The sequence below is a fragment of the Myotis daubentonii genome, chromosome 2 (assembly GCF_963259705.1).
Source record: "Myotis daubentonii chromosome 2, mMyoDau2.1, whole genome shotgun sequence".
Taxonomy (NCBI): domain Eukaryota; kingdom Metazoa; phylum Chordata; class Mammalia; order Chiroptera; family Vespertilionidae; genus Myotis; species Myotis daubentonii.
Window position 1 is genome coordinate 7,247,895 of NC_081841.1, and position 20,654 is coordinate 7,268,548.

At 59.8% G+C, this 20,654-nt stretch overlaps 1 protein-coding gene and 1 long non-coding RNA gene across 7 annotated transcripts in view; one reads left to right on the plus strand and one right to left on the minus strand.

The window, feature by feature from the left end:
- TMEM184B (transmembrane protein 184B) overlaps positions 1 to 20,654 on the plus strand; it is a 48,348-nt gene that overhangs the window by 25,352 nt on the left and 2,342 nt on the right. Inside the window, exons 2-9 of one of the 4 annotated variants that reach the window (XM_059681561.1) lie at positions 570 to 818; positions 2,431 to 2,596; positions 12,959 to 13,049; positions 13,536 to 13,611; positions 16,324 to 16,415; positions 17,264 to 17,433; positions 17,870 to 18,064; positions 19,837 to 20,612. In XM_059681561.1, coding sequence (XP_059537544.1) covers positions 627 to 818; positions 2,431 to 2,596; positions 12,959 to 13,049; positions 13,536 to 13,611; positions 16,324 to 16,415; positions 17,264 to 17,433; positions 17,870 to 18,064; positions 19,837 to 20,597 — 1,743 coding nt within the window. In that variant the 5' untranslated portion in view covers positions 570 to 626 and the 3' untranslated portion in view covers positions 20,598 to 20,612. The other 3 variants (XM_059681563.1, XM_059681562.1, XM_059681564.1) reach the window with 3 other exon arrangements.
- LOC132226974 (uncharacterized) lies at positions 6,456 to 13,616 on the minus strand. Of its 3 annotated transcripts, none has more exons than XR_009451097.1 (3): positions 13,512 to 13,616; positions 12,318 to 12,917; positions 6,456 to 11,704 (listed from the first exon to the last, which is right to left on the minus strand). It is a non-coding gene; the product is annotated as an uncharacterized LOC132226974 (long non-coding RNA). The 3 variants fall into 3 exon arrangements; XR_009451096.1 differs by lacking the exon at positions 13,512 to 13,616 and having other exon boundaries at positions 6,456 to 7,364; positions 7,494 to 11,704; positions 12,318 to 12,962; XR_009451095.1 differs by lacking the exon at positions 13,512 to 13,616 and having other exon boundaries at positions 12,318 to 12,962.

A 20,654-nucleotide genomic window follows, 5' to 3' on the forward strand; every position in this document is an offset into this window, starting at 1 on the left:
AGGGCCCTTCCCAATGCCCACACGCTCCGAGTCGCATCCATTTCAGCAGGGGCCACAGGGTCCTAGGAAGAGCTGGGCATCTGGGCAGAGAGGCGTGCGTGCGCAGGCCTGCAGCCGGGGCAGGCTGTGGCACATCCGAGGGCAGCAGGAGGCCGTGACTGGAGTAGAGGATCAGGTGGGACTTGCAGGAGATGAGAAACAACCAGAGCCACGGAGGGCAGTCGTGTGGGCCACGGGAGGGACTCAGCTTCTGCTCCGAAGGAGATGGGAGGTTTTGGAGTTCTGAGCAGAGGAGAGGCCAGTCTGGCTGACATCTTAGAAGGCTCACACAGCTGCTGTGTGGGGCTGGACAGCAGAGACAAGGGCAGAAGCAGGGAGACTGGTGAGGAGCCTGTTCCATTAATTCAGGGGGGACAAGATGAGGCTGGCTCCAGCGTGATGGCTGGGGCCAGGGTGACGCCCGGTCGGAGTCCGGGCACGTTTTGAAGGTGGACATAGAACCCTGGGAGATTCTTTCCAGTACTGGCCCTGGCTGGGAGGAGGCTAATATTGTGATTTCCTCTCTCTAGGCCAGCTCCTCGCTCACTCCCACGGTTTCTCTCAGGGAGCCCCTGCTGCCGGGCACCATGACAGTGAGGGGGGCCGCACTGGCCCCAGATCCAGTGTCGCCCACGATGGCGGCAGCCTCGCCCAGCGTCTCCGAAGTCCCCGAGGGCAGCCCCACAGCCATGGAACAGCCCGTGTTCCTGATGACAACTGCCGCGCAGGCCATCTCCGGTTTCTTTGTCTGGACGGCACTGCTCATCACCTGCCACCAGGTACCGGCCAGTCAGGAGTCCCTGAGCCCGAAGGCTAGAAGGATCCTGAGCGGTTTCTAGTCCAAAAGGTATTAGTTAGGCGCGGGCAGGCGATGCTGCAGCGGTAAATGAACCCCATGATCTCCGGAGCTCCTCTGGGAGAAGGGGGTTCCTTGCTCACATCCCAGCCCGGTGCGCTTCAGGTTCCACCTGTGGCTCCAGCATCTTGCAGCTCCAAGGCATCATCCACCTGACCACTGGGAGGAGGGTCACGTGGGAGGCACTCTGGGTATTTACCTTTCAAGATCCAGAAACGACACTCATTTCTTCTGCTCACTGTCCCTGGGCCAGAACTGGTCCCGTGTCCAGCCTGAGCTGCAGGGAGCTGGGGGACTGTGCATGAGCACCCAGTTGTCAGTCCCATGTCCAGCCTGAGCTGCACGGAGCCTGGGGACTGTGCGTGAGCACCTGATGTCAGTCCCGTGTCTACCCTGAGCTGGTGGGGGCCTGGGGACTGTGTGTGAGCACCTGATGTCAGTCCCGTGTCCACCCTGAGCTGCAGGGAGCTGGGGGACTGTGCATGAGCACCTAGCTGCAGTGACCCCTTTGCAGATGAGAAAATTGGGACCCAGAGAGGGAGAAGGGAGGGGACTAGCCTATTTACTTAGTCGTTGGCAGAGCTGGGGTAGAAGTCAGTGTCCTGTCCCCCGTGCTCACAGGCGCAGAAGAGCCTGGTGTGGCCTGAGACGGGCCTTGGCTGCCTGAGCAAGGAGAGGTTTGAAGGTTTCCAGCAAAGATGGAGGCTGAGCTCATTTGGGTCCCCTTTCAGCTTCTCTCCCGCTGCCCTGTGTTCCCCATCCTTTCTAGAACCCAGTTGCTTCATTGCAGATGGGGAATATTTTGTTCTTTTCCTCCCGAGCCCAGGGCTCGGCTGGGCCAAGTGTGAAGTCATGAAGCTGGGATGGGGGACTCGGGCTGAACTCGGATCCTGGCTAGAGCAGGTCTTGGCATTTGTGTGCAACTTTTATCCCCCCCCCCCCCCCCCGCCCCGCTTTCTAAAAACCGCATTCATTCTCCCAACTGCCCGCGCGGCAGGAGCGCTGCCTCTGTTCCAGCTGGGAAGGTCAGACAGGTGAGGACATCTCTGCAGCCACGCAGCCAGGGAGAGCATCCACCCTGCGTAGAAGTGGGGGTCCTGTCTGCCCCGTCATACGTTAGGGGATGGGGCGGGTGGGCACCCACCCCCTCGCCTGTGAGTTAGCTCCATGGCCCAGGGACCAGGTGTTTAGGGAGGTGGGGTGGGGGCACACACTGAAAACCTTTGCCCCACACAGACCTGGCCGTGCAGGAGGGTCCCAGGGTGCTTGTTACGGCTGGATTCCCCGCTTGGGTGTGGACAGCCTCGGGCATGGACTCGTGCTCCCGAGTCTGTGAGGCCGGCCTTGGCGCCACCGCTTGCACCCCCACAGCCTTTCTGCACCCCAGGGGCTGATGCTCGCAGCGGCCTCACACCGCGCCCTTTTGCAGAGGAGGAGGCTGAGGCGCAGGGTGGAGTAACTCGGTCACAGGTCTAGTGAGTGGCTGAGCTAGACCCCGCGCCCGCCTCCCCCTGACACGGCGCCTCTGCCCGCAGATCTACATGCACCTGCGCTGCTACAGCTGCCCCAACGAGCAGCGCTACATCGTGCGCATCCTCTTCATCGTGCCCATCTACGCCTTCGACTCCTGGCTCAGCCTCCTCTTCTTCACCAACGACCAGTACTACGTGTACTTCGGCACCGTGCGCGACTGCTACGAGGGTGAGGACGTGTGGGCGCGCACCAGGGAGGCCGGCGTGGGCAGTGCACCCCTCCTGCCTGGCGTCTGGGAGCCACGGGCCCCTCTCCTGGTTTCTCCTCAAGGGGCCACCCCTCGCTTCTTTACCCACCATCCAGGCCTAGAGCGACAGGTGACAGCACAGGTGTGGCCAGAGTCTCACCTTCAGATGCCCTTTGCGATGGGGCTCCCAGAGCAGCGTCACAGATACCTGGAAGCAGGGACTCTCCCCCCGTGTCCCCTTTCTCAGCTCTGGTGTCTCAGACGGGTGCGCAGGCAGCAAATGAGTGATCTGTCTGTAGATAGAAGCTCCAGGTGCAGATGGGTTGGGGTTTATCCGGGAGTCTGTGGAGCAGGGCGGGGCCTCCCTCCCCATGTGCCTTAAGTCTGAGGGCTTTGTCCCTGGAGGAGCTCTCTGTGCCACCCAAGAAGGTGGCTCACTGCCTTTGGGGGCCTCTGCTCTTGCATGTGATGTGGGAGCATCACCAGCTCTGGCACTGAGCTCCAGGCACACAGGCCCTGACCAGCCAGCCCTCCAGGAGTCTGTGCCACCTGCACTGTCACCACAGGGCAGGCAGCCTCTCTCACTGGGGCCCAGTGGTCCTGGCCTGAGGCTTGGAGAATGAGCTGGTGCCTGTCAGAGGGAGGGCGAGGAGGAGAGTCCATTCTAGGCTGAGCGGAGAGCTAAATTGAGCGGAGGGAGGAGTCCCTGTGTGCCCAGCCAGGGTGGGGTGGCTGTGGGGGGCTGGTGGCTGGAGGAGGGATTGCACTGGGAGCCAGGGACAGGGACATACACAGCCTTGCAGGCCACACAGGGAAATTTAGATCTTCTTTCTTACTGTTGATGCCTGAAAATATGATGCGACATTGCAGGCTACAAAGCTGTCTACATGGGCTGTGGGTGACAGAGGGGCCAGAGGCCCCAGGACAGGCCACAGGCCAGCAGCTTGGGGAGCAGGGGTCCCCTTCTGATGCTCGCCCCCTCTCACGGGCGTGTGTTCCCGTCCCTGTACCTGCACTGCTGGTTCCGGGTAAAGTGACAGATGTGGTTTTCCTTGCGCTGTGACCAGGCAGCTCTGACCGTGACCGCCTGTCAGCTTCCCTGACCTGGGAGGGCTTGGTCCTTGGCCCTGGGCTTCATGCTCGTCCCCCGAAGACTGGAGTCTGTTTCTGCCCCGTTTTGAACCCGTGTGTCCCTGAGCACTCGGAGGCACGGGAAACGCCTTTGGATTTGGTGAGGAAATTCAGATGCCTAACACCCCTCCCCACCTGCCCCTTCAGCCACACCGGCCTCCCTGCTGGCCTGGCACACCGGGTGTTCACCCACTGCCCGCAGAGCTCTTCTCCGTGGGCTCCCCCTCCTCCATCTGGGCCGCGGTGTCCCCTCGGAGAGGCCTTCCCGGTGGCTCCCCTCCCAGACCCGGTCCGCAGCACGCGGTGTGCAGTGAAGTGCCTGGTTGGTTCTCCCCTTCCTGAGGGCAGTGCCAGCAGAGCCGGGCACATGGTAGGTGCTCCCTCCTTCTGGCTGTTTGGAATGAATAAGGGACTTGGTGAAACACCTGCTCTGTGCCTTGCGTTCATCCACGTGTAGCCTCATTAAAACCCCTGCTGGTGCCCCTGCCTCGCCCTGCCAGGTGATGGTGCGGAGGCAGGTGGGGCTCTAGTGCCTGATATTCCCGGAAGCAGCAGAGCCCCCAGCAAAACCTCTGGTACCTCCGGAGCCACAGAGGTTGGGGTTGGAGAAGGTGAGGCCAAGAACCCTTTCCATTCACCTGCCAGCCTCGCATGGCGCAGCCTCTGCTGCTTGTTCATTCAGAATAAAAAAGCTCTGCCCTGCCCAGGGAGCCTCCCCTGTATGGTCGGGGGACAGGCCCTGCAGACTGGGGTGCATGGCAGAAGGGGGCACAGCCAGGGAGCCTTCGCGTTGCCCTCGCTCCCGGCCCCAGAGGTGGCAGCAGATGGTTGGCGGCTCCTCCCACTCCAGAAGCCTCTTTGTTCAGGCCCTGCCTGTCCAGACCTTCCTCCCAGCTACAGAAAGGTCCTTTGTAAGAAGTCTGCGTCTCCTAGCAACGCTGTTGTCTCTGGGCCCCTCCCAGGCAGTTTACAAACAGGGCCCCAGCCGCCGAAGTACAGGCCACCAGCGTCCACAAGCTCGGTGTCCGCGCGGGTGGCGTGGCCCTCGCCTCGCCCTTTCCTCCACCTCTGCTCCGTGCCTGGGACCCTCTCCCATGGTTTTTACATCTACAAGCGCTGCAGCTCCGCAGGACCTGCCCCCAGCAGGCGTGGTGGTGGCGTGTCCCTTACAGTTCAAAAAGAGGCCCCCATGCGTTCCCCTTCCTCCCAGTCTCCTGAGACGGGGAAGGGGCAGGAGTGGACGGACTGGGCCAAGGAACTCCTACTTCACAGTAGCCAGGCCTCTGCTGGCCATTAGGCGACATTTGCTTTTCTTTTTAACAAAATTAAAACAATGAACGTTTTATTTTTATTAAAGTCATACATGCATATCGATGAAACAAGCTGCCCCAACTCCTCTGACTCCCAAGTTCACTGCACTTGCAACTCTTTTTTTTATTTTTATTATTTTTTTAAAATCAGGATGATCATCTAACCAATGGAGCTACCCGGCCAGGGCCACTTTCAACTCCTTAAACTTTTTTTCCCTTGAATAACCTAAAAACGTGCGTAGACTGTTGTTTCTGGATTTCCAGTGTCATGTAGTGTTTAGTAGCAGACTTCTTCCTCTGGGCGGCTTGTGGCTCAGGTACTCACCTCCGGCTGTGCACACCCACACGCTTTCGCTCCTTCATCTTTTTAAGGTGACAAGCGTTTCTAAGTCCGCATTTCGTGTGTGCGTTACTCCATGTCTGTAAACATTGTTCAAAGCTGAGCCTGCAGGTGCCTCGAGATGACATTTCCTTGTGCTTTTCCTCTGCTGCCACTTGTCTTGCTGTTTGGTTTACTCTGTTTTCTCTGTATCTGTCATCACTCTGTTCCCGAATGCTTCACTGAACTAGAAGCGCGCCTTCTCTAAGGAGGCGCATGTCCCTTCGCTCTGGGTTTTCCTCGGTGCTGTTCCTCCTGACGCCCTGCCTCCTGCTCGGCAGCTGCCCTGGGTCTTCCCTCCCAGCGTCCTGGGAGCCCTGGCTCCTGTGCTGCCCACCTGTCCCCTGGGCCATTTTCCCTTGTTGGCGATTCGCCCTCTCCTGGTTAGAGCTCGGCTCCCAGGAGCTTCCTGAGAAAAGGGTGCATGGGGTTTCTGGTTTTTGAAATCTGAAAATTGTCTACAGATATGTATTATATTGTTCTGTTTGGTTAGTTGTCAATGGGAGTGCAATTCTAAGATGGAAATTACTCTCCCTCTGAATTCTGAAGGCAGGTTTTTCAGTCTTTCAGCTTCCAGCATTGTTTTCGGAAAGTGTGCTGGATTCTGATTCTTTTTTTAAAAAATGGACTTGAGAGAAAGAGGGAGGGAGAGGGAGAGAGAGAGAGAGGAGAGAGAGAGAGAGAGGAGAGAGAGAGAGGAGAGAGGAGAGAAACATCATTTTGTTGTTTCATTTATTTATGCATTCATTGGTTAATTGTTCTATGTGCTCTGACCAGGGATCGAACCCACAACCTTGGCATCGTGGCATGACACCCTAAATAACGGAACCACACGCCAGGGCTGGGTTCTGACTCTTAATGTCTGTGTGTGACCTGCTTTCCCCTTTGCTTATGGTCTTTGCCCCCAGTGTTGTGAAATCTCAGAGGCGGCGGGATAGTCACTGTGGGGGGTGCCCGGGGGCCTTCACGTGGAAGCCCATGTCCTCCGTGCCGAGAATGTTCTTGCGTTTTCCTTTGCTACCCCCCCCCCCCCCCCCCCGTTTATTCCTCCTTTCCGGAATTCCTGTTGGTAGGATGTTGCACTTCTGGATTGACCTTTAAGTTTTCTTTATGGTTTCTTTTGTACTATTTCCCAGGAGCTTTTAAATTTTATTTTAAATATTTACCTTTGAGCTTTCCTACGGAAGGTTTTGTTTTCTTTATCGTGTTGTAAAGCGTCAGGCGCTCTTTCCTGTTCTATTTTATAGTCCCTTGTGCTTGGTGTGGGAGAGAGTATCTCCCCTTCCCGGGACGCTAATTGCAATTTTCTTCTGTTTCCTGCATTATCTCGGTCTCCTGACTTCCCTGTTTGTTTGTCTTGGCCTTTGACCTTTGTGTTGGAAGCGCTCCTCAAGTGTCTGGTGTCCTTGGCTATTTGTATTGAAGAACGGGGCTTACACTGCCGGCTCCCAGTTGGGTGACAGGACATGGTTTTCCTGTGCCGTTTTTACGCAGTGGTGGGGACAGGCACTCGATGAAGATTTTTTTATCCTGGGCCTGTTTCCTCAGATACTAATGTTCTCCGGGTGGTGAAAGCTGGGCACGCTGAGTTAAGGGTGCAGTTGGGGGAAGGGACCTAGACACCTCGCGCTTCGCATTCAGACCTCATCTGTTTTCTGCAAGTGTCCGTGTTGCTGCCCTCGGCTGAGCTGAGTTCTCTGAGGAAGGAGCTGCCCCACCGGCCAGGAAAGTAAAGGCCGCGCGGACTTGCAGCCATGTTTTCCACCTGCACCTTCCCCCGCAGTCCTGGGCCCTCCCGGTCAGAGGTCACGCTGACCATGCTGCATCTCAGAGCTTTTGTCAGCATTGCTGTCGGCTGCCTCCGGTGCCATCTCCTTGTCCTTGAAGGCTTGTACTTTTCCACCGATTCATTCTCATCTTAGTGGCATTCTGGGGGGAGGGGGAGGGGGAGAGGAGATAAACAGCTTGAGTGGGTGGTCATATTGCCATTTTCCAAGGAGAGGGCGAGTCTCAGAGAAGTACATGGCTAGCCCAGGGTCCCTCTGACCGAGTACCTACCATCTGGTGAGGGCTGTAACTCACACCGCGGTTCTCACGGCAGCGCCAGGCTGGAGTAGCGGGAAACCAGCCCCTTCCCGGCATTTAGTGTTTGATTGTGGTCGGCGTGGGAGGTAGCTCCTAGAGACAACTCTGAGGCAGCCTGAGGAGCTGGGGAGCTGATCCAGGGGTGCAGGAGGCCAGGGTGCAGAGGAGAGGGCTTCCCATTGCTTTATGCAGCACTGTTTTCCCAGTAACGATGGTGTGGGCTCACAGCTTTACCACCTATTTTTCGTTAGGCTTAGCTCATTCTCACCTCCCAGTTACCCGGAGGAATACATATCACCCCCATTTTACAACCGTGGGAAGGAATTTGAGAGGCTAAGAAACTGGCCCAGGATTTCCCAGGTGCTTGCTGGACGCCAGGCTCGCCTGGGGCTCCCAGGCCCGGGGTTGCCCTGTGCCAGGCTTGGTGAAGGAACACAGGATGAGTTTCTCAGCGAAAAATATGAACTCTTGTCAGGGGAAGAGGTTTTACAGGCCTGGATGAAACAATTAAAGAATGACGCTTCATTCACCCAGTTTCAGATTTTGGACAAGGTTCGCTTCCTGGAACCTGGCCCCAAATGAAACATCTTGGTGGAGAGAGTGTAGCCAGAATGAACCTGGCCGAGGGCCGCAGACACGCCACAGAAGGCCGGCAGGGCCATGTGCTGCCAGGACTCACAGGAGCTCTGATCAGAATAAAGAGGTTTGCAGAAGGAACCAGCAGAGGTCCTGAGAGAGAGAAAGGGCATTCCAGGTGGCAGGAAGCAGGACCAGCAAAGGACAGACATGGCATGGGGGGTGGGAGGGAAGGACCCGCCTGGCAGCATCCCGGGGCCTTTCGTGTCGGGCAGAGCCCGTCGCCCTGGCTGTAGTGCACTGTGCCCATTATTGTCCGCAGTGATCATCAGTCCCTGAAAAAAGGAAAGAAAGTCCTGAGGCCCTCTTTACTGAGCAGGGAAGATTTCTGTCCCAAGTGGTCAAAACTGAGTTTCCCGGGCTCATCCGTGAGTTATCTGAAATACGAATGCCCGGGTCTTTCCAAATAACGGTGTCTGTGTAGCAAGGACAGCGAGGCCCCGGGGCTGCTTTCGGTGTGGAAGGCGCGGGGAGGAGTGAGCTGGCGATGGCCAGGTGCACCCAGGGCACAGAACGGGACCCAGGGAGTGTCTGTGGAGCAGACGGTGCCTCACTTACCTGTAGTGGGGGAGGGGGGAGCTGATGAGGACGCCTGCCCCGGGGGCTGCTGGCAGAGGCTGCTGAGTGCACTTGTCGGGGAGCCCCTCGTGAAGCCTTGGGGGCCCCCAAGGCTGTGCTGTTGCAGTTGTCCGGGAGGGGGCGGGGATGAGGGGGGCGGGTGGAGAACAGTCTCTAGGAGGACAGCTTCCTTTCCCGGCTGCTCCGGTTGGAGGGAAAGTCAGTCGGGCATCTCGGGGTTGGGAAGGAGGGACCTGTAAAGTGTCAGCTGCTCAGACCCTTTATAGTTAATGCCTGTTAAGGGGCTGCCATGCCCTGGGTGTGGCCCGTGTGGAAGGGCCGAGCGAACTCTGATTGCATGCTTCCACTAGCAGAGAGCTCACTACCTTGCCCCTCTGAAGACTGCCTCTTAGGAATAGTTTCTTACACTGAGCAGAGGTCGTAGGATCCACTCCTGGGACTAAGCGGGTCCTGTCTGACCTTCTGGACAAGGTCACTGGCACACAGATGAAGAGGGTGAGTGCCAGTGTCTTCCCTCCAGGCCTCAAGGACCCAGGACAACCCTCATTTCATCTCCACCCTGTCCTGCTCTCCTGACTGTGTGCAGTTCTCTAGGTGCCTAGGATGGAGCCCAAAGTTCCGGTACCTCACTCTCCAGAGCAGGAGACTGAGACAGACAGACAAACAGACACCATCCCTTCCCTCATTCTGGACGCCCTGCTTCACACGGGAGGGCCTTGTCTGTGGGATCCTTGGTCATTTCTGTGTCCCCAGGGCCCAGCACAGAGCCCAGCACAGAGGCTGTAGCGAACATTTAGGGGGCATAGAGTTACTCTGTTTCTCTGAGGCCTCCCAGGGGCCAGAACTGAAGCCATGGTCAGGGGGAAGTCAGGCAACAAGGCCGCTGGCTGAGAACCTCACTGCGAATCTGCTGTGCTTTCCCGATGCCCAGGGCAGCATATCTTCGTGTTGGTTCCTGGGGTGTGTTGACTTGTCATTGTGAACACCCTGGCCGGGTGCTGGGGTGGCTCTGGAACTCTCCGGTGAGGGATTGGCTTGTCCAGATGGTCCTGGTGTGGGCTGGTTGGACCATCTGGAAGACAGTCTGTCTTGCCTCCCTTCTCTGAGAGCGTGTTATCGACTCACTCATGATTCTTTGACAGACATCGTCACCAACTTGGTGTTACACAGACTCGCTGGACAGAGCACTGGTAAAAGGTCGAGAATCTTGAGCTGAGAGATGGATGAGATTTGACAGTTCTGACCAGCTGAGCACAGAGCTTGGCTGCATGCGGACGTATGTGATACAGGAAAGGATGTGAGCTCAGGCGCCAGGCTCTTCTCCGTGGATGGCAGGAGGCCTGGCTTGCGAGGGCGGTTCCGTGTGGAGGGGCTGATGAACTTCGGCCCCTGGGGGTTCCCTGGAGGGTTTTGTCTTTCGGGCCTGGAATTCTGATCACCTTGGGGAAATCTGTTCAGCATCCCGTGAGAGTGCAAACTGGAGCACAGAACTGAGTGTGGGCATGGCTGCCTGCCCTGCTGCTCTGAGCCCCTGGAACCTGGGCCCAAATGAAACATCTTGGTGGAGAGAGTGTAGCCAGAATATGTGGCCATGTTTACAGCTCCAAATGGTAGGACCACGCCCACACCCAGGAGGGCTGGCTCGGCGTTCATGGCTTTCCTGCCACTTCGCTGCTGCTTGTACTGGAAGTTTCAGGCGGATGGGCAGAGAGCTCACCGTGTGGGAAGTGAGCATGGCAACAGGACAGAGGAGGCCACCAAGGAGAAGGCGGCATCTCAGCGGCTCCCTCTGGGAGGCAGAGGGACCAGAATATGTGGCCTCGGGACGCGTGAGGAGCGTGCACGCCCTGGGAACGCCACAGGTGGTTTTATGTCTAGGTTCTACTCACATGGCTGTGTAGGTAACGATCCCAAACAGCCACGTGTGAAACAACCGTCTGCTTCTGCTGACAGTGCCGGGCAGGCATCGGGACGCACGTGGGCATGGTGTGCCCCTGCCCGTGGTAGCGGGGTCTCGGCCGGGGCAGATTCATCTGGAATCTGACTCACTCGTGTGTCTGGCAGTGGGTGCTGGTGTCTGTTGGGCTCTCGATTCCTCCCACGTGGGGGTCAGCCTGGGCTTCCCACACGGTGACTGGATCCAAGGGCAGGCGTCTCGGGAAAGAACAGAGGAAAGAGGCTTCTGATCCCAGTGTCAGATGTCACGAAGCATCGCTTCTGCGCCACCCGGTCCACCGTATGCAGCGGTTGTGTCAGTGTCAGAGGGTGTGGCCGTCTTTGGAAAATAACCATCGCCCACAATATGGCTGGACCCAGCCTGGGATGGACACATCCATTCCACGTGGCCTCGTGTGGGTTTGGACAAAGGCCATTAGCAGGCTGACGTCAGATTTGGCTAGATGCCCCCTCCCCGTACCCCAAAGTAGTTCTTGTCGTTGAGTGATCAGTGGGGATGCCTGCAGTCACCAGACATCCTGAGCTGCTCCTGTGCCGGGCCGGCAGCACACAGGGTCCCCATCCCATCCCGGGATGCTGGCCCCGAGGGAGGCAGGCAGGTAGCAGCCGACACGCAGCGCTGCTGAGTGCTGCCCGCTCGTCCGAACACTTTGCATACTCACTTCAACCTCGCAGCCTCCTGTGAAGGTAGGGACTCCCGTCCCCATTTAACAGATGAGGAAACAGGCTCACAGCTAACCCAGTGGCAGACCCAGGCGGCAACCCCTCTGCTCTGTGTCTGCTGAGGGATAGTCCCAGCGCAGTGTGGTAGGTGCTATGGTTGTGTTCATAGAGGGTGCTCCCTGGGGCCCTCACCCCAGCTGGAGACATGAGCCCTTCATAGGTTAGAGCAGCTGTGAGTGGCAAAAAGCACCCAGATATCTTCCTTTCCAAGTTGAAGGCCACCGTTCGCCACCGACTGTGTCGCCAGGCTTTCGTGTTGAGGTCTGCACAGCGTCTGCACGTCATCAGGGCTGTGGGTGAGAGAACTGGCCTAGGGTGGCCAGAGACTCGCAGGGTAGGTGGTGTCTGATGGGAGTGCGGAGGGAGGGGCACCCCAGGCAGTGGGAACAGCCAGTGCAAAAGCAATAACCTGCTGGGGGAAAGGGGCGTCCAGCGTTGCTGGGCAGGAAGAGTGAGGGGTGGGCAGGGACCACGTCATCCGTGGGGAGACCCTGAGTGCCAAACCAGGGGCTGCGCCAGGAGCCCCGAGGCCTTGGTGCTGCGGGGGATGCAGGGTCAGAGGAGAAGGGGCCTCTCTGGCCCCATGTTGACCTTGCCCTGGCCATGCTTTTCTGGATGCCCTCCTCGCTCCCTGCTCCGGCCCGTCCTTTGTGGTGTCCTCTGCCACACTCTCACTCTTCCGTCCACGCCCGCCCTCCTCGCTCCCTGCTCCGGCCCGTCCTTTGTGGTGTCCTCTGCCACACTCTCACTCTTCCGTCCACGCCCGCCCTCCTCGCTCGCGGCACACCCCTTCGCTCTGGCACCTGCAGGCAGCAGCCTTCGCTTTGCTGACCCAGCAGACATCCCTGACCAGGAGCCATCACAGCGCATTGCTGTATTTATAGCGTAGCATTTACAACATACTTCTCTGCCGGCGGGCGGTCGCTCTCGCAGATTCTATCTTTGTGGGGATGTCCAGTCGCGTCCGGACTCAGAACGAGCTGACCCAGCTTCTCAAGACATGTGTGCCTCTTTCCGCACCTCTCCTGTGTTTAGTGCAGACTCAGGAGCACTGCAGGTTGTGAGCGAACGGAGGTGCTGCCGTCTCATTCTTGCTTAGAATGTCTCCTGAGAGCCCCCCGGAGAATGTTTTATTGTTGTTTTGCTGTAAATTCGTGGTCCATAACACAATAGAAAAGAGCATAGGATGAATTCTAAAGCCAGTACCTGGTTGAACCACAGAGCGGGCACACGGCCAGCTACCCCAAGGCCCCTCCGTGCCCACCCTAACCTCCCGTCCTCCCGTCTCCCCACGGAGCTGACTTCTGAGGTCGTCATGTGCATGCTGTAGAGTGAGAGCAGCGCGCAGCATCCCAAGCAATGCGACTGGTCCCGCCTGGTTTTGGTTAAAACGGAGTGTTCTGTTCACGGTGCGGTTCTCCTGTCCCTCAGGGCTCTCTGTTGCTGCTGTGACTGGTCTTTCACTTCGTTGCTGCTCAGAGTTCTGCCGTCTGTTGACCCGTCCTGTTGATGGGAGTGGTTTACTGTGGACCCTCTTTTCACAGCCTTGGTCATCTACAATTTCCTGAGCCTGTGCTATGAGTACCTCGGGGGAGAAAGTTCCATCATGTCAGAGATCCGGGGGAAGCCCATCGAGTGAGTACACAGCTCCCTGCAGCCCCGCGCCCTGCTTTCCGGGCCTGCCTTTCTCCGAGCTGTCCCGGCGGCAGCTGGACATGCAGCTCCTCTGCGCCTGTGGCCTTGACCTGCTGTGTCTCCTGAGCTTCCTGAGCAAGGCCATTCATTGGGACTTTCGGAAGGGCCTCCCGGCTCTCCTCTGTCTTCCCGTCTTTTCCTGTTTCTCTCTCCCTCTCGCACTGTTTACAGTCAGTGCTTCTCAGGTGCTTTGTTCCCTGCGGGCCGCCGAGCAGCCTGCTCCCTCACGCTTTACCGCAATTGCAGATGCTCTCCGCTGGCTCCCTGTACTTGGCCTCGGGCTCAAAGCTGCCTGGGCTCTCTGCCCCGTCCCCACCCCACCCTGCTGTGCCCTGGCTTGTCTGGATGTGCGGGAGGGCGTCCCCCAGCCCCACCTTCCCCGAGTCCTAGCTCTCTGCTCACCATCTCCTCTGTGGTCTCTTCCAGGTCCAGCTGTATGTATGGCACCTGCTGCCTCTGGGGAAAGACGTACTCCATTGGGTTCCTGCGGTTCTGCAAGCAGGTGTGTGCCCCCGCACGTGCCCGGTCTGTGCCCTGGAGCAGCAGCCGCGGGGCTGTGCTGCCCCTGCTTGACAGGGTGGCAGAGGCCAGCTGGGTGGACCCTGCCACAGGCTGCCCTGGCTCCACCTTGGAGTTCGCATTTCCTGCAAGCCCCCCGCCCCCCAAACCTCAGCACCCACTCCCCACACAGTTAGGGATGCCTCTGCATTCACGGGGGGTGCTCAGAGGGGCAGTGAGAGCGTCCTGGGCACGAAGTGGTCTTAGACTCTTGCCCCTTTTGACCAAGTCTCGGTGTGTGTGAGAATCGGAGGATGTGCATGGGATTCTAGAATCTCCATTTGAAAACTTCTCATCAGCTGGGGCTAGAGGGAAGGAGGGTTTCTGCATTAAAGATACAAGACCAGCCCTGCTGGTGTGGCTCAGTGGTTGAGCATCGACCCATGAACCAAGAGGTCAGGGCACATGCCCTGGTTGTGGGCTCGATCCCCAGTAGGTGGCGTGCAGGAGGCAGCCGAATCGATGTTTCTCAGTGTTTCCATTTCTCTATCCCTCTCCCTTCCTCTCTCTCTAAAATCAACAAAAATATATATTTAAAAAAATATCCTCAGGTGAGGATTGAAAAAAAAAGATGCATGACGAACCAGGCGTGTCCTGTCTCTAGTCCCTCCCCCATTTCCCAGTTGGCAGCGGCAGCTTTCGTTTTCCCAGCTGCCTCCCTGTGGTCTGGAAGGGCTGGGCGGGGCCGTGTGGTGGTGAAGTGCATGGGCCTGTGCCTCTGACCATCTGAGTTTGATTTCCAGCTTCTCCTCTGACCGTGACCTCAGGTCATTACTTAACCTCTCTGAGCCTTGGTTCCTTCTGTCAAATGTGCGTAATGTTACTTATCCCAAGGGATGGTTTGAAGAACAGGTGAGGTGGTGGGTACAGAGCATTCGCAAGGTGCTGGCACAGAGCACGACCTCGACTGAGTCTCTTCTGGGGCTCCACGGACCTTCCGACCCCTCCAGCATCTCCAGAGTACCCGAGGGGAAATGAACCACAGCCAGGCACTGGCCCGCTGGAGGCCTGGCTTTTCTGTGTAGGGCCAGGCACACACGCCCACAGAGCCTGCCCGGACCTCCCGGGCCTCCAGGTCAGCTTCCATCTTCCTTCCTTACGGAGTTTCTAAACTCACAGTCTCCCCGAGGGACCTGCAGGGAAAGAGTTAAACTGTCCCGGGCTCAGGGTGGGGCCTTTCAGGGCCATTGTTTACCCTGGGCTGGGCGCCTGGGCCTGTGACTCATGCCTTCTTTGATGATTATATTGTGTACAAAGTTTTGACCCCAGATCACTAGCTCCAGCCGCCTGTTATAAATTATCCCCAGGCCTGTGGGCTGGCTGTTGCGGACACTCCCCGTTGTCCCGGCAGTGGCTGGGCGAGGTAGGAAAAGGGGAGAGAACAAGAGCCCCGCCCCCGCCCTGGGGTGGCAGCTTTGTCCCAGGGCAGGGCCTCCTGCTGGGCGGCAGGGTCCCTGGGCCTCAGTTCCCTCCTCTGTGTCAGGCTGGGGACAGTGCTTACGCCTGGGCCCCCACAGCCACGTGGGCATCAAGTGGCTGACCGGGCGCCCGCCTGTGGCCGGCTCTGAGCTCGCTCACTCACTGGCTCACTCCAGACGAGGGGATGCTCCTCCCCTGTGGGCTGTCGGTGGGGGTCCCGCCTCCTCCAGGTGGGGTGGGGAGGCCAGGGCAGATCTGTGGGGTGTGACAGCAGCATCACCCCTCTAGCCCCGTCACACACGCCTCTCCTGGTGGCACCCACAGCTCTGACCACTGGGCTCCCCTGCAAACCTCACTCCGGTTCCCAGAACTTTGGGTTCGACAGGCCACGTTCTCCGCTCCAGGGTCCTGGCCCTGTTTGGAGCCACACTCGCTTAGCCTTTCCAACTGCTCCCGCCTCCACAGAAGGCCCCGTGGCTTAGACGTATTTGACTTCGGCAGGAAGGTGATTCTAGTGATATTATGGGCGCCGTGGGTGCCCCGGGGCTTACCCTGTGACGAGGGGCTGCTTACGTCCGTCCGCCAGAGGCTCAGTGGCCGCCGCTCGAGCTTCTGGCAGCTGACAAGGCCAACATTCAAACTCGGGTCTCAAAACTAGACCTTTGCTCTGGGCTGCTTCCTGTTTCGTGCTCCTGTTAAGTCATCTCCACCCCCAGCAGGACCCCAGCTCAATATAAACCCTGGGCCCGGGGCAGGGAGCCAGACCCCGGGGGTGGGCGAGGGCACGAGAGGAAGCCCTGGTCCAACCCTGCTCCCCATGTGGCCAGTCCCTGGAGCAGGGCCCCGGCTTTGCTCCCCACCCCACCCACTTCCTTGGCCACTTCACGGTGCTTCCCGTCCAGCACGAACCCGTGCCCTTGACCACTCAGCCTCTGGCCTCGGTATGAGCTGTCCCCTCTGCCTGTCCCTTGTCTCACATTCCTGCTGCCCCTTCTCCAGGGACATCTCCTGTCTCCTCTCCTCCGTTCCTCTGTCCATCGTCCTCCCTCCTCCACACCCGTCTTCTCACTCAGCTGAGTCACACTGGCATCGTCTCACTCCGTCCGCCTTCTCCAGACAGCAGTCCCCTCCGGGAGGACCCTGGGCTCCCCCGGGCCTGGCATCCAGCGGGTCTGCTGGCCAGAGGGGGTGCTGTTACGTGGTCTGTCCCATCCTGACTCTCAGCTTCTCCCCGCAGGCCACCCTGCAGTTCTGCGTGGTGAAGCCGCTCATGGCTGTCAGCACCGTGGTCCTCCAGGCCTTTGGCAAGTACCGGGACGGTGACTTTGAGTAAGCAGCGGGTCCCCGCGGGGGTGGGGGGGGGGGAGTGTTGGTGCCAGGGGAGATGTCCCTGCCCAGAGGCAAATGCCTGGCTTAGGGAAGGAGGCGGCCACGGACTGGGCACACGCACGCCCTCAGGACCTCCTCTGAGTGGAGGTCAGGCATGTGCCCAGCCTTCCTCACGCCTCCGCACCCCTGAGCTGCGAGGCTGGCCTGCCAGGGGCACTCGAGGAGCCCTCAGCATCCATCCCCTTTGCATAAGGGGTGGGGGCGGGGGGTGCGCCTGGGGCAGGAGGAACAGTGACCATCCAGGCAGGCAGCGGGGCTGGAGCCCGAGAGGCCCGCCTTGAGTCCTCGGGTAGAAAGCCTCACCTGGTGAACTGTCTAGGCCTCTCACTGGGCATGAGGGACAGTGGCCCCATGGCCATGTGCTGGCATGCGCTTGGCAACACCACCTGGGTGGTGCACAGCAGCCCGCCAGGGCAGGTGGGCAAACAGAGGCGCAGTGGGATGTAACTTGTTCACCTTGGAAAGAGCAGGGCTGGGCTCCCGTCACTCTGACACTCGCTGTCTGACCATCGGCTGAGCCCTCATCCCAGGCCAGGCGCGTGGGCACCAGAGCTGCGGGCAGGTGGCTAGACACCCCTGCGTGAGGCAGGGCGCTGGCCTGGCCCGTGCTGCAGGCACCCCGGCACCCGCCTCATGTTTTGGCCTCTTTGATCACCATGTGGCTTGTGGAGCACTGCTTGGGAGCACGGTCAGAGCCATGGGGATTGGCGTAGGGGCAGGACTAAGGAGGGGGGGCTCCTCGTCCCTCGGAGGGTCTGTCCAAGCCAGGATGCTCCCCTTTTCTGCAGCGTCGCCAGCGGCTACCTGTACGTGACCATCATCTACAACGTCTCCGTCAGCCTGGCCCTCTACGCCCTCTTCCTCTTCTACTTCGCCACCAGGGAGCTGCTCAGCCCCTACAGCCCCGTCCTCAAGTTCTTCATGGTCAAGTCTGTTATCTTCCTCTCCTTCTGGCAAGGTGAGCCTCCGCCCACCCCCATGTGGCGGCCCTGTCCCCTAGACCTCGTCCCTTCCTCCTGCCTGCCCAGGCCATGGGGTTGTCCTTAGGGATCCCAGCCTGGAGCTCAAAGGGGCCTCCATCCACTGGGTGCCCACTCGGGCAGAAGTCTGGGCCCTTAGGGGCCTTAGGAGCCAGGGCAGAGCTTCAGTGAAGCTGATGCATGGGAGGGGGGACACGGGGGACCCCGGATAATCTGTGACGTCTCAGTGTTCATGGCCAGAAAGGTCTGGGGGCATGGGGTTTCCAAGTGGCCTCGGCCTGTGTCGGCAACGCTGCCCACAGGAGCCACCAGGGCCCCTACTTCCATCACCCCGGGCACCTGGGGCGCTGCATGGAGGAGGAGGGGGTGGGAAGGCGGTCCAGCCGGGGCCAGACACCCACACCTTGCTCCCAGGCCTGCTCCTGGCCATCCTGGAGAAGTGCGGGGCCATCCCCAAGATCCACTCAGCCCGCGTGTCGGTGGGCGAGGGCACCGTGGCTGCCGGCTACCAGGACTTCATCATCTGCGTGGAGATGTTCTTCGCGGCGCTGGCCCTGCGGCACGCCTTCACCTACAAGGTCTATGCCGACAAGAGGCTGGATGCGCAAGGTGAGAGCCGGGCCCTCCTGCCTGCGGCGTCCTGCAGGGTGGAAGGGCCAGGCGTCCCGGTCACGTGAGGGAGGTCCTGGGAGCGAGGCCCACCTGTCTCGGGCAGCCGGTCTAGAGTACCCGAAGTTGACAGGCACAGTGCCCTGTGGGACGGTCAGGACAGAGATTCTAGGACAGAAGTCCCTCAGGGTTTCGGACTTGAGCCGGTTCTTCGTTTATCCCAGAATCCTCTGTCTCTCAAGTGTTTTGTTGTTTCCTTAACCTGATTACCTCTCAGAAGCAGACTTGGGTGGCAGTAGCTCTGACCAGCTTTCTCTTACACTTGCTGACCTCCCTGGGTGAGAGCAGAGCCCCCTGGGGAGTCTTACAGTCCGTGCTGGCCCCACCTCAGAGGTTCCGCCGTCATTGATCTGGGCTCGGGCCTGACGGTGGGATTTCAGCTCTCGGGCCGGTGCCTCTGCTGCCACTGGGCCTGGAGGGATGGCCAAGGGGAAGAGGAAGCGGAGTCTGGGGCTGCTTGGATGATGGGAGGAGGTGGGGGGGCCTGGAGGGGAGGCCTCCTGGTCTGACACATCTACCCTGGAGCTCGGCTGCTGCCAGTTCCCTTCCCACGGGGCTGGAGGGGGAGACCCACTTCCCCAGGCGCAGCACCGATGCCCACCCCGGGCCCGGGCATCCGTGTCCTGGGAAGAGTATAGAGGACCGCCTGGCCCGCGGCCGGGCTCCTCGCCTCCCACCCCTTCCGGCCATGTTCTTTTCCTGGTGGGCGGCCGCAGGATGCCTGCACAGCTGCTGATGCAGGGCCTGACCTGTACTCCAGGCCTCGTGACTCTGGTGGGCCCGACTGCGTTTCCCCCACACACTGGCTGGGGGCGCTTTCTCCACTTTGACTGCACACTGTCAGTGCCAGGCACTGTGCTGGCCGGCTCAGCGCTGCCGGCTGGTGGCCCACTGGCTTCCCACCAAGGCCCCAGTTGGAAGGGTCAGCTTCCCAGGATTGAGGGCGATGTCCCTGGACCTGGTCCTGCCAGGCCCTGTCCCTTGGGAAAGTCCCTTTGTGCCCAGAGCCTGGGAAGGTCTCAGTGTTTAAGAACCATTTCTGCACGTGGTGGCCCTGCCGACGCTCTAATGGACGCCTGGGCCGTCTTCCCCGACACATCCACCCGCAGCTGTGCCGCTGTGCATGGACCCCGCCCGCCAGGGGAAGCTGCTGCTCGCTCTTGCCCCTCCGCGTGGTCCTGCCGACCACAGGCCCGCCAACCACAGTGCCCAGCCCCTCAGCCCTCCCGTCTGGCGTGGGTGCAGAGCTGGCTCTGTCATGGGGGCTGCACAAGAAACCCCGCCCCAGCCTCGATTTCCTGTCTGTGAAGTGGGGAGAGGTTTGTGGAACACGAGGCACAGGCTTAGCAGTTCCAGGCAAGGCTGGAGAAGTGGGGTGTGGGGGCCCTGACAGGGGCGGAGGCGAACTCGGCCCCCATTCTGGTGTCCGCTCTTTGTCCCCCCATAGAGAGTGGGAGTGCCACAGGGGGGGTCCTCTGCAGGTGGATAGTGCGCCCAGGCCCGAGGGGAAGCTGGGGCTGCTGGGGTGCCGATGGGACAGGGGTGGGGGCGGCAGGGGGCGTGGCATGCACTGGCCTTGGTGGTGGGCCATGGTGTTCACTCAGCTGTCTCTTGTCTTCTCTATTTCTCCTGCTTCTCCCCTCTCCCCCGCCCGCCCTGCTTTTGCCCCGGGTTTGGCCGTGGGCAGTGCCAACGTATGGTCCTTACGGTAGGTTCTGCTCTCTGTCTGCATGTCTGTCCTGCATGTCAGTCCTGGTCCCTGTCACCGGCTCGCCTCTCTGCCTGGTTCTTCTGTGCCCAGTCTCCTCACCACGGGCACCTCTGTAGACCTGCTCTGTCCGGCCGGTCATCTGGCATATGCCCTGTTGGTCCTGGGGCACAGCACCCATTACTGGGAAACCAGGGGCCTTTCTTATGTCCATGGCAGAGGCTATGGAGGCAGAAAGGGCAGACGTGTTTGAGTCTGAAGACCTGGCTGCGAGTGAGCTCTTCCCTTACCTCTCAGTGTGTGGCCTGGGCCTGTGGGGCCCATTCATCAGAGAGGGAATCAGAGAAGCTTATCCAGCCGGTGGCTCCCGCCCTCTCGGGGGAGCTGGTGAAGGTGTCTGCTCCGCCGGGGTCCAGCCTCTGCAGCTGCCCCGATGGAACGGGTCCCTCAGGAGAGGGGGCAGGGCCAGCACCGGGAGCCCCGTCCCCAGCACTTCCGCCTCCACTCATGCCGGGTTGGCCTGCCTCCCCGGAGCATTCTGGGCTCATTGCCTGCATCGTGCCAGTCTCCACGCCTGGCCCGTCCCACCTGCCGGACTCAGCCCCCATGGCTGCTTACCTCCACCCCTTCAGGGGTGCTCTCTGCCCTGAGCCCCAGCCAGAAGGGCCGTTTCTTTGCCTGCACCTTCTCACGTGCAGAACCCCATCCTCTGTCCCAGGAGGGGTGGTGGGATGGCATAGCCTTGGGGGTGGGTCCCAGGATTAGGGGTGGTTGGATCACAACCTGGGGGCCGAGCCCCTTGCCTCCTGCTGCGCCAGCCCC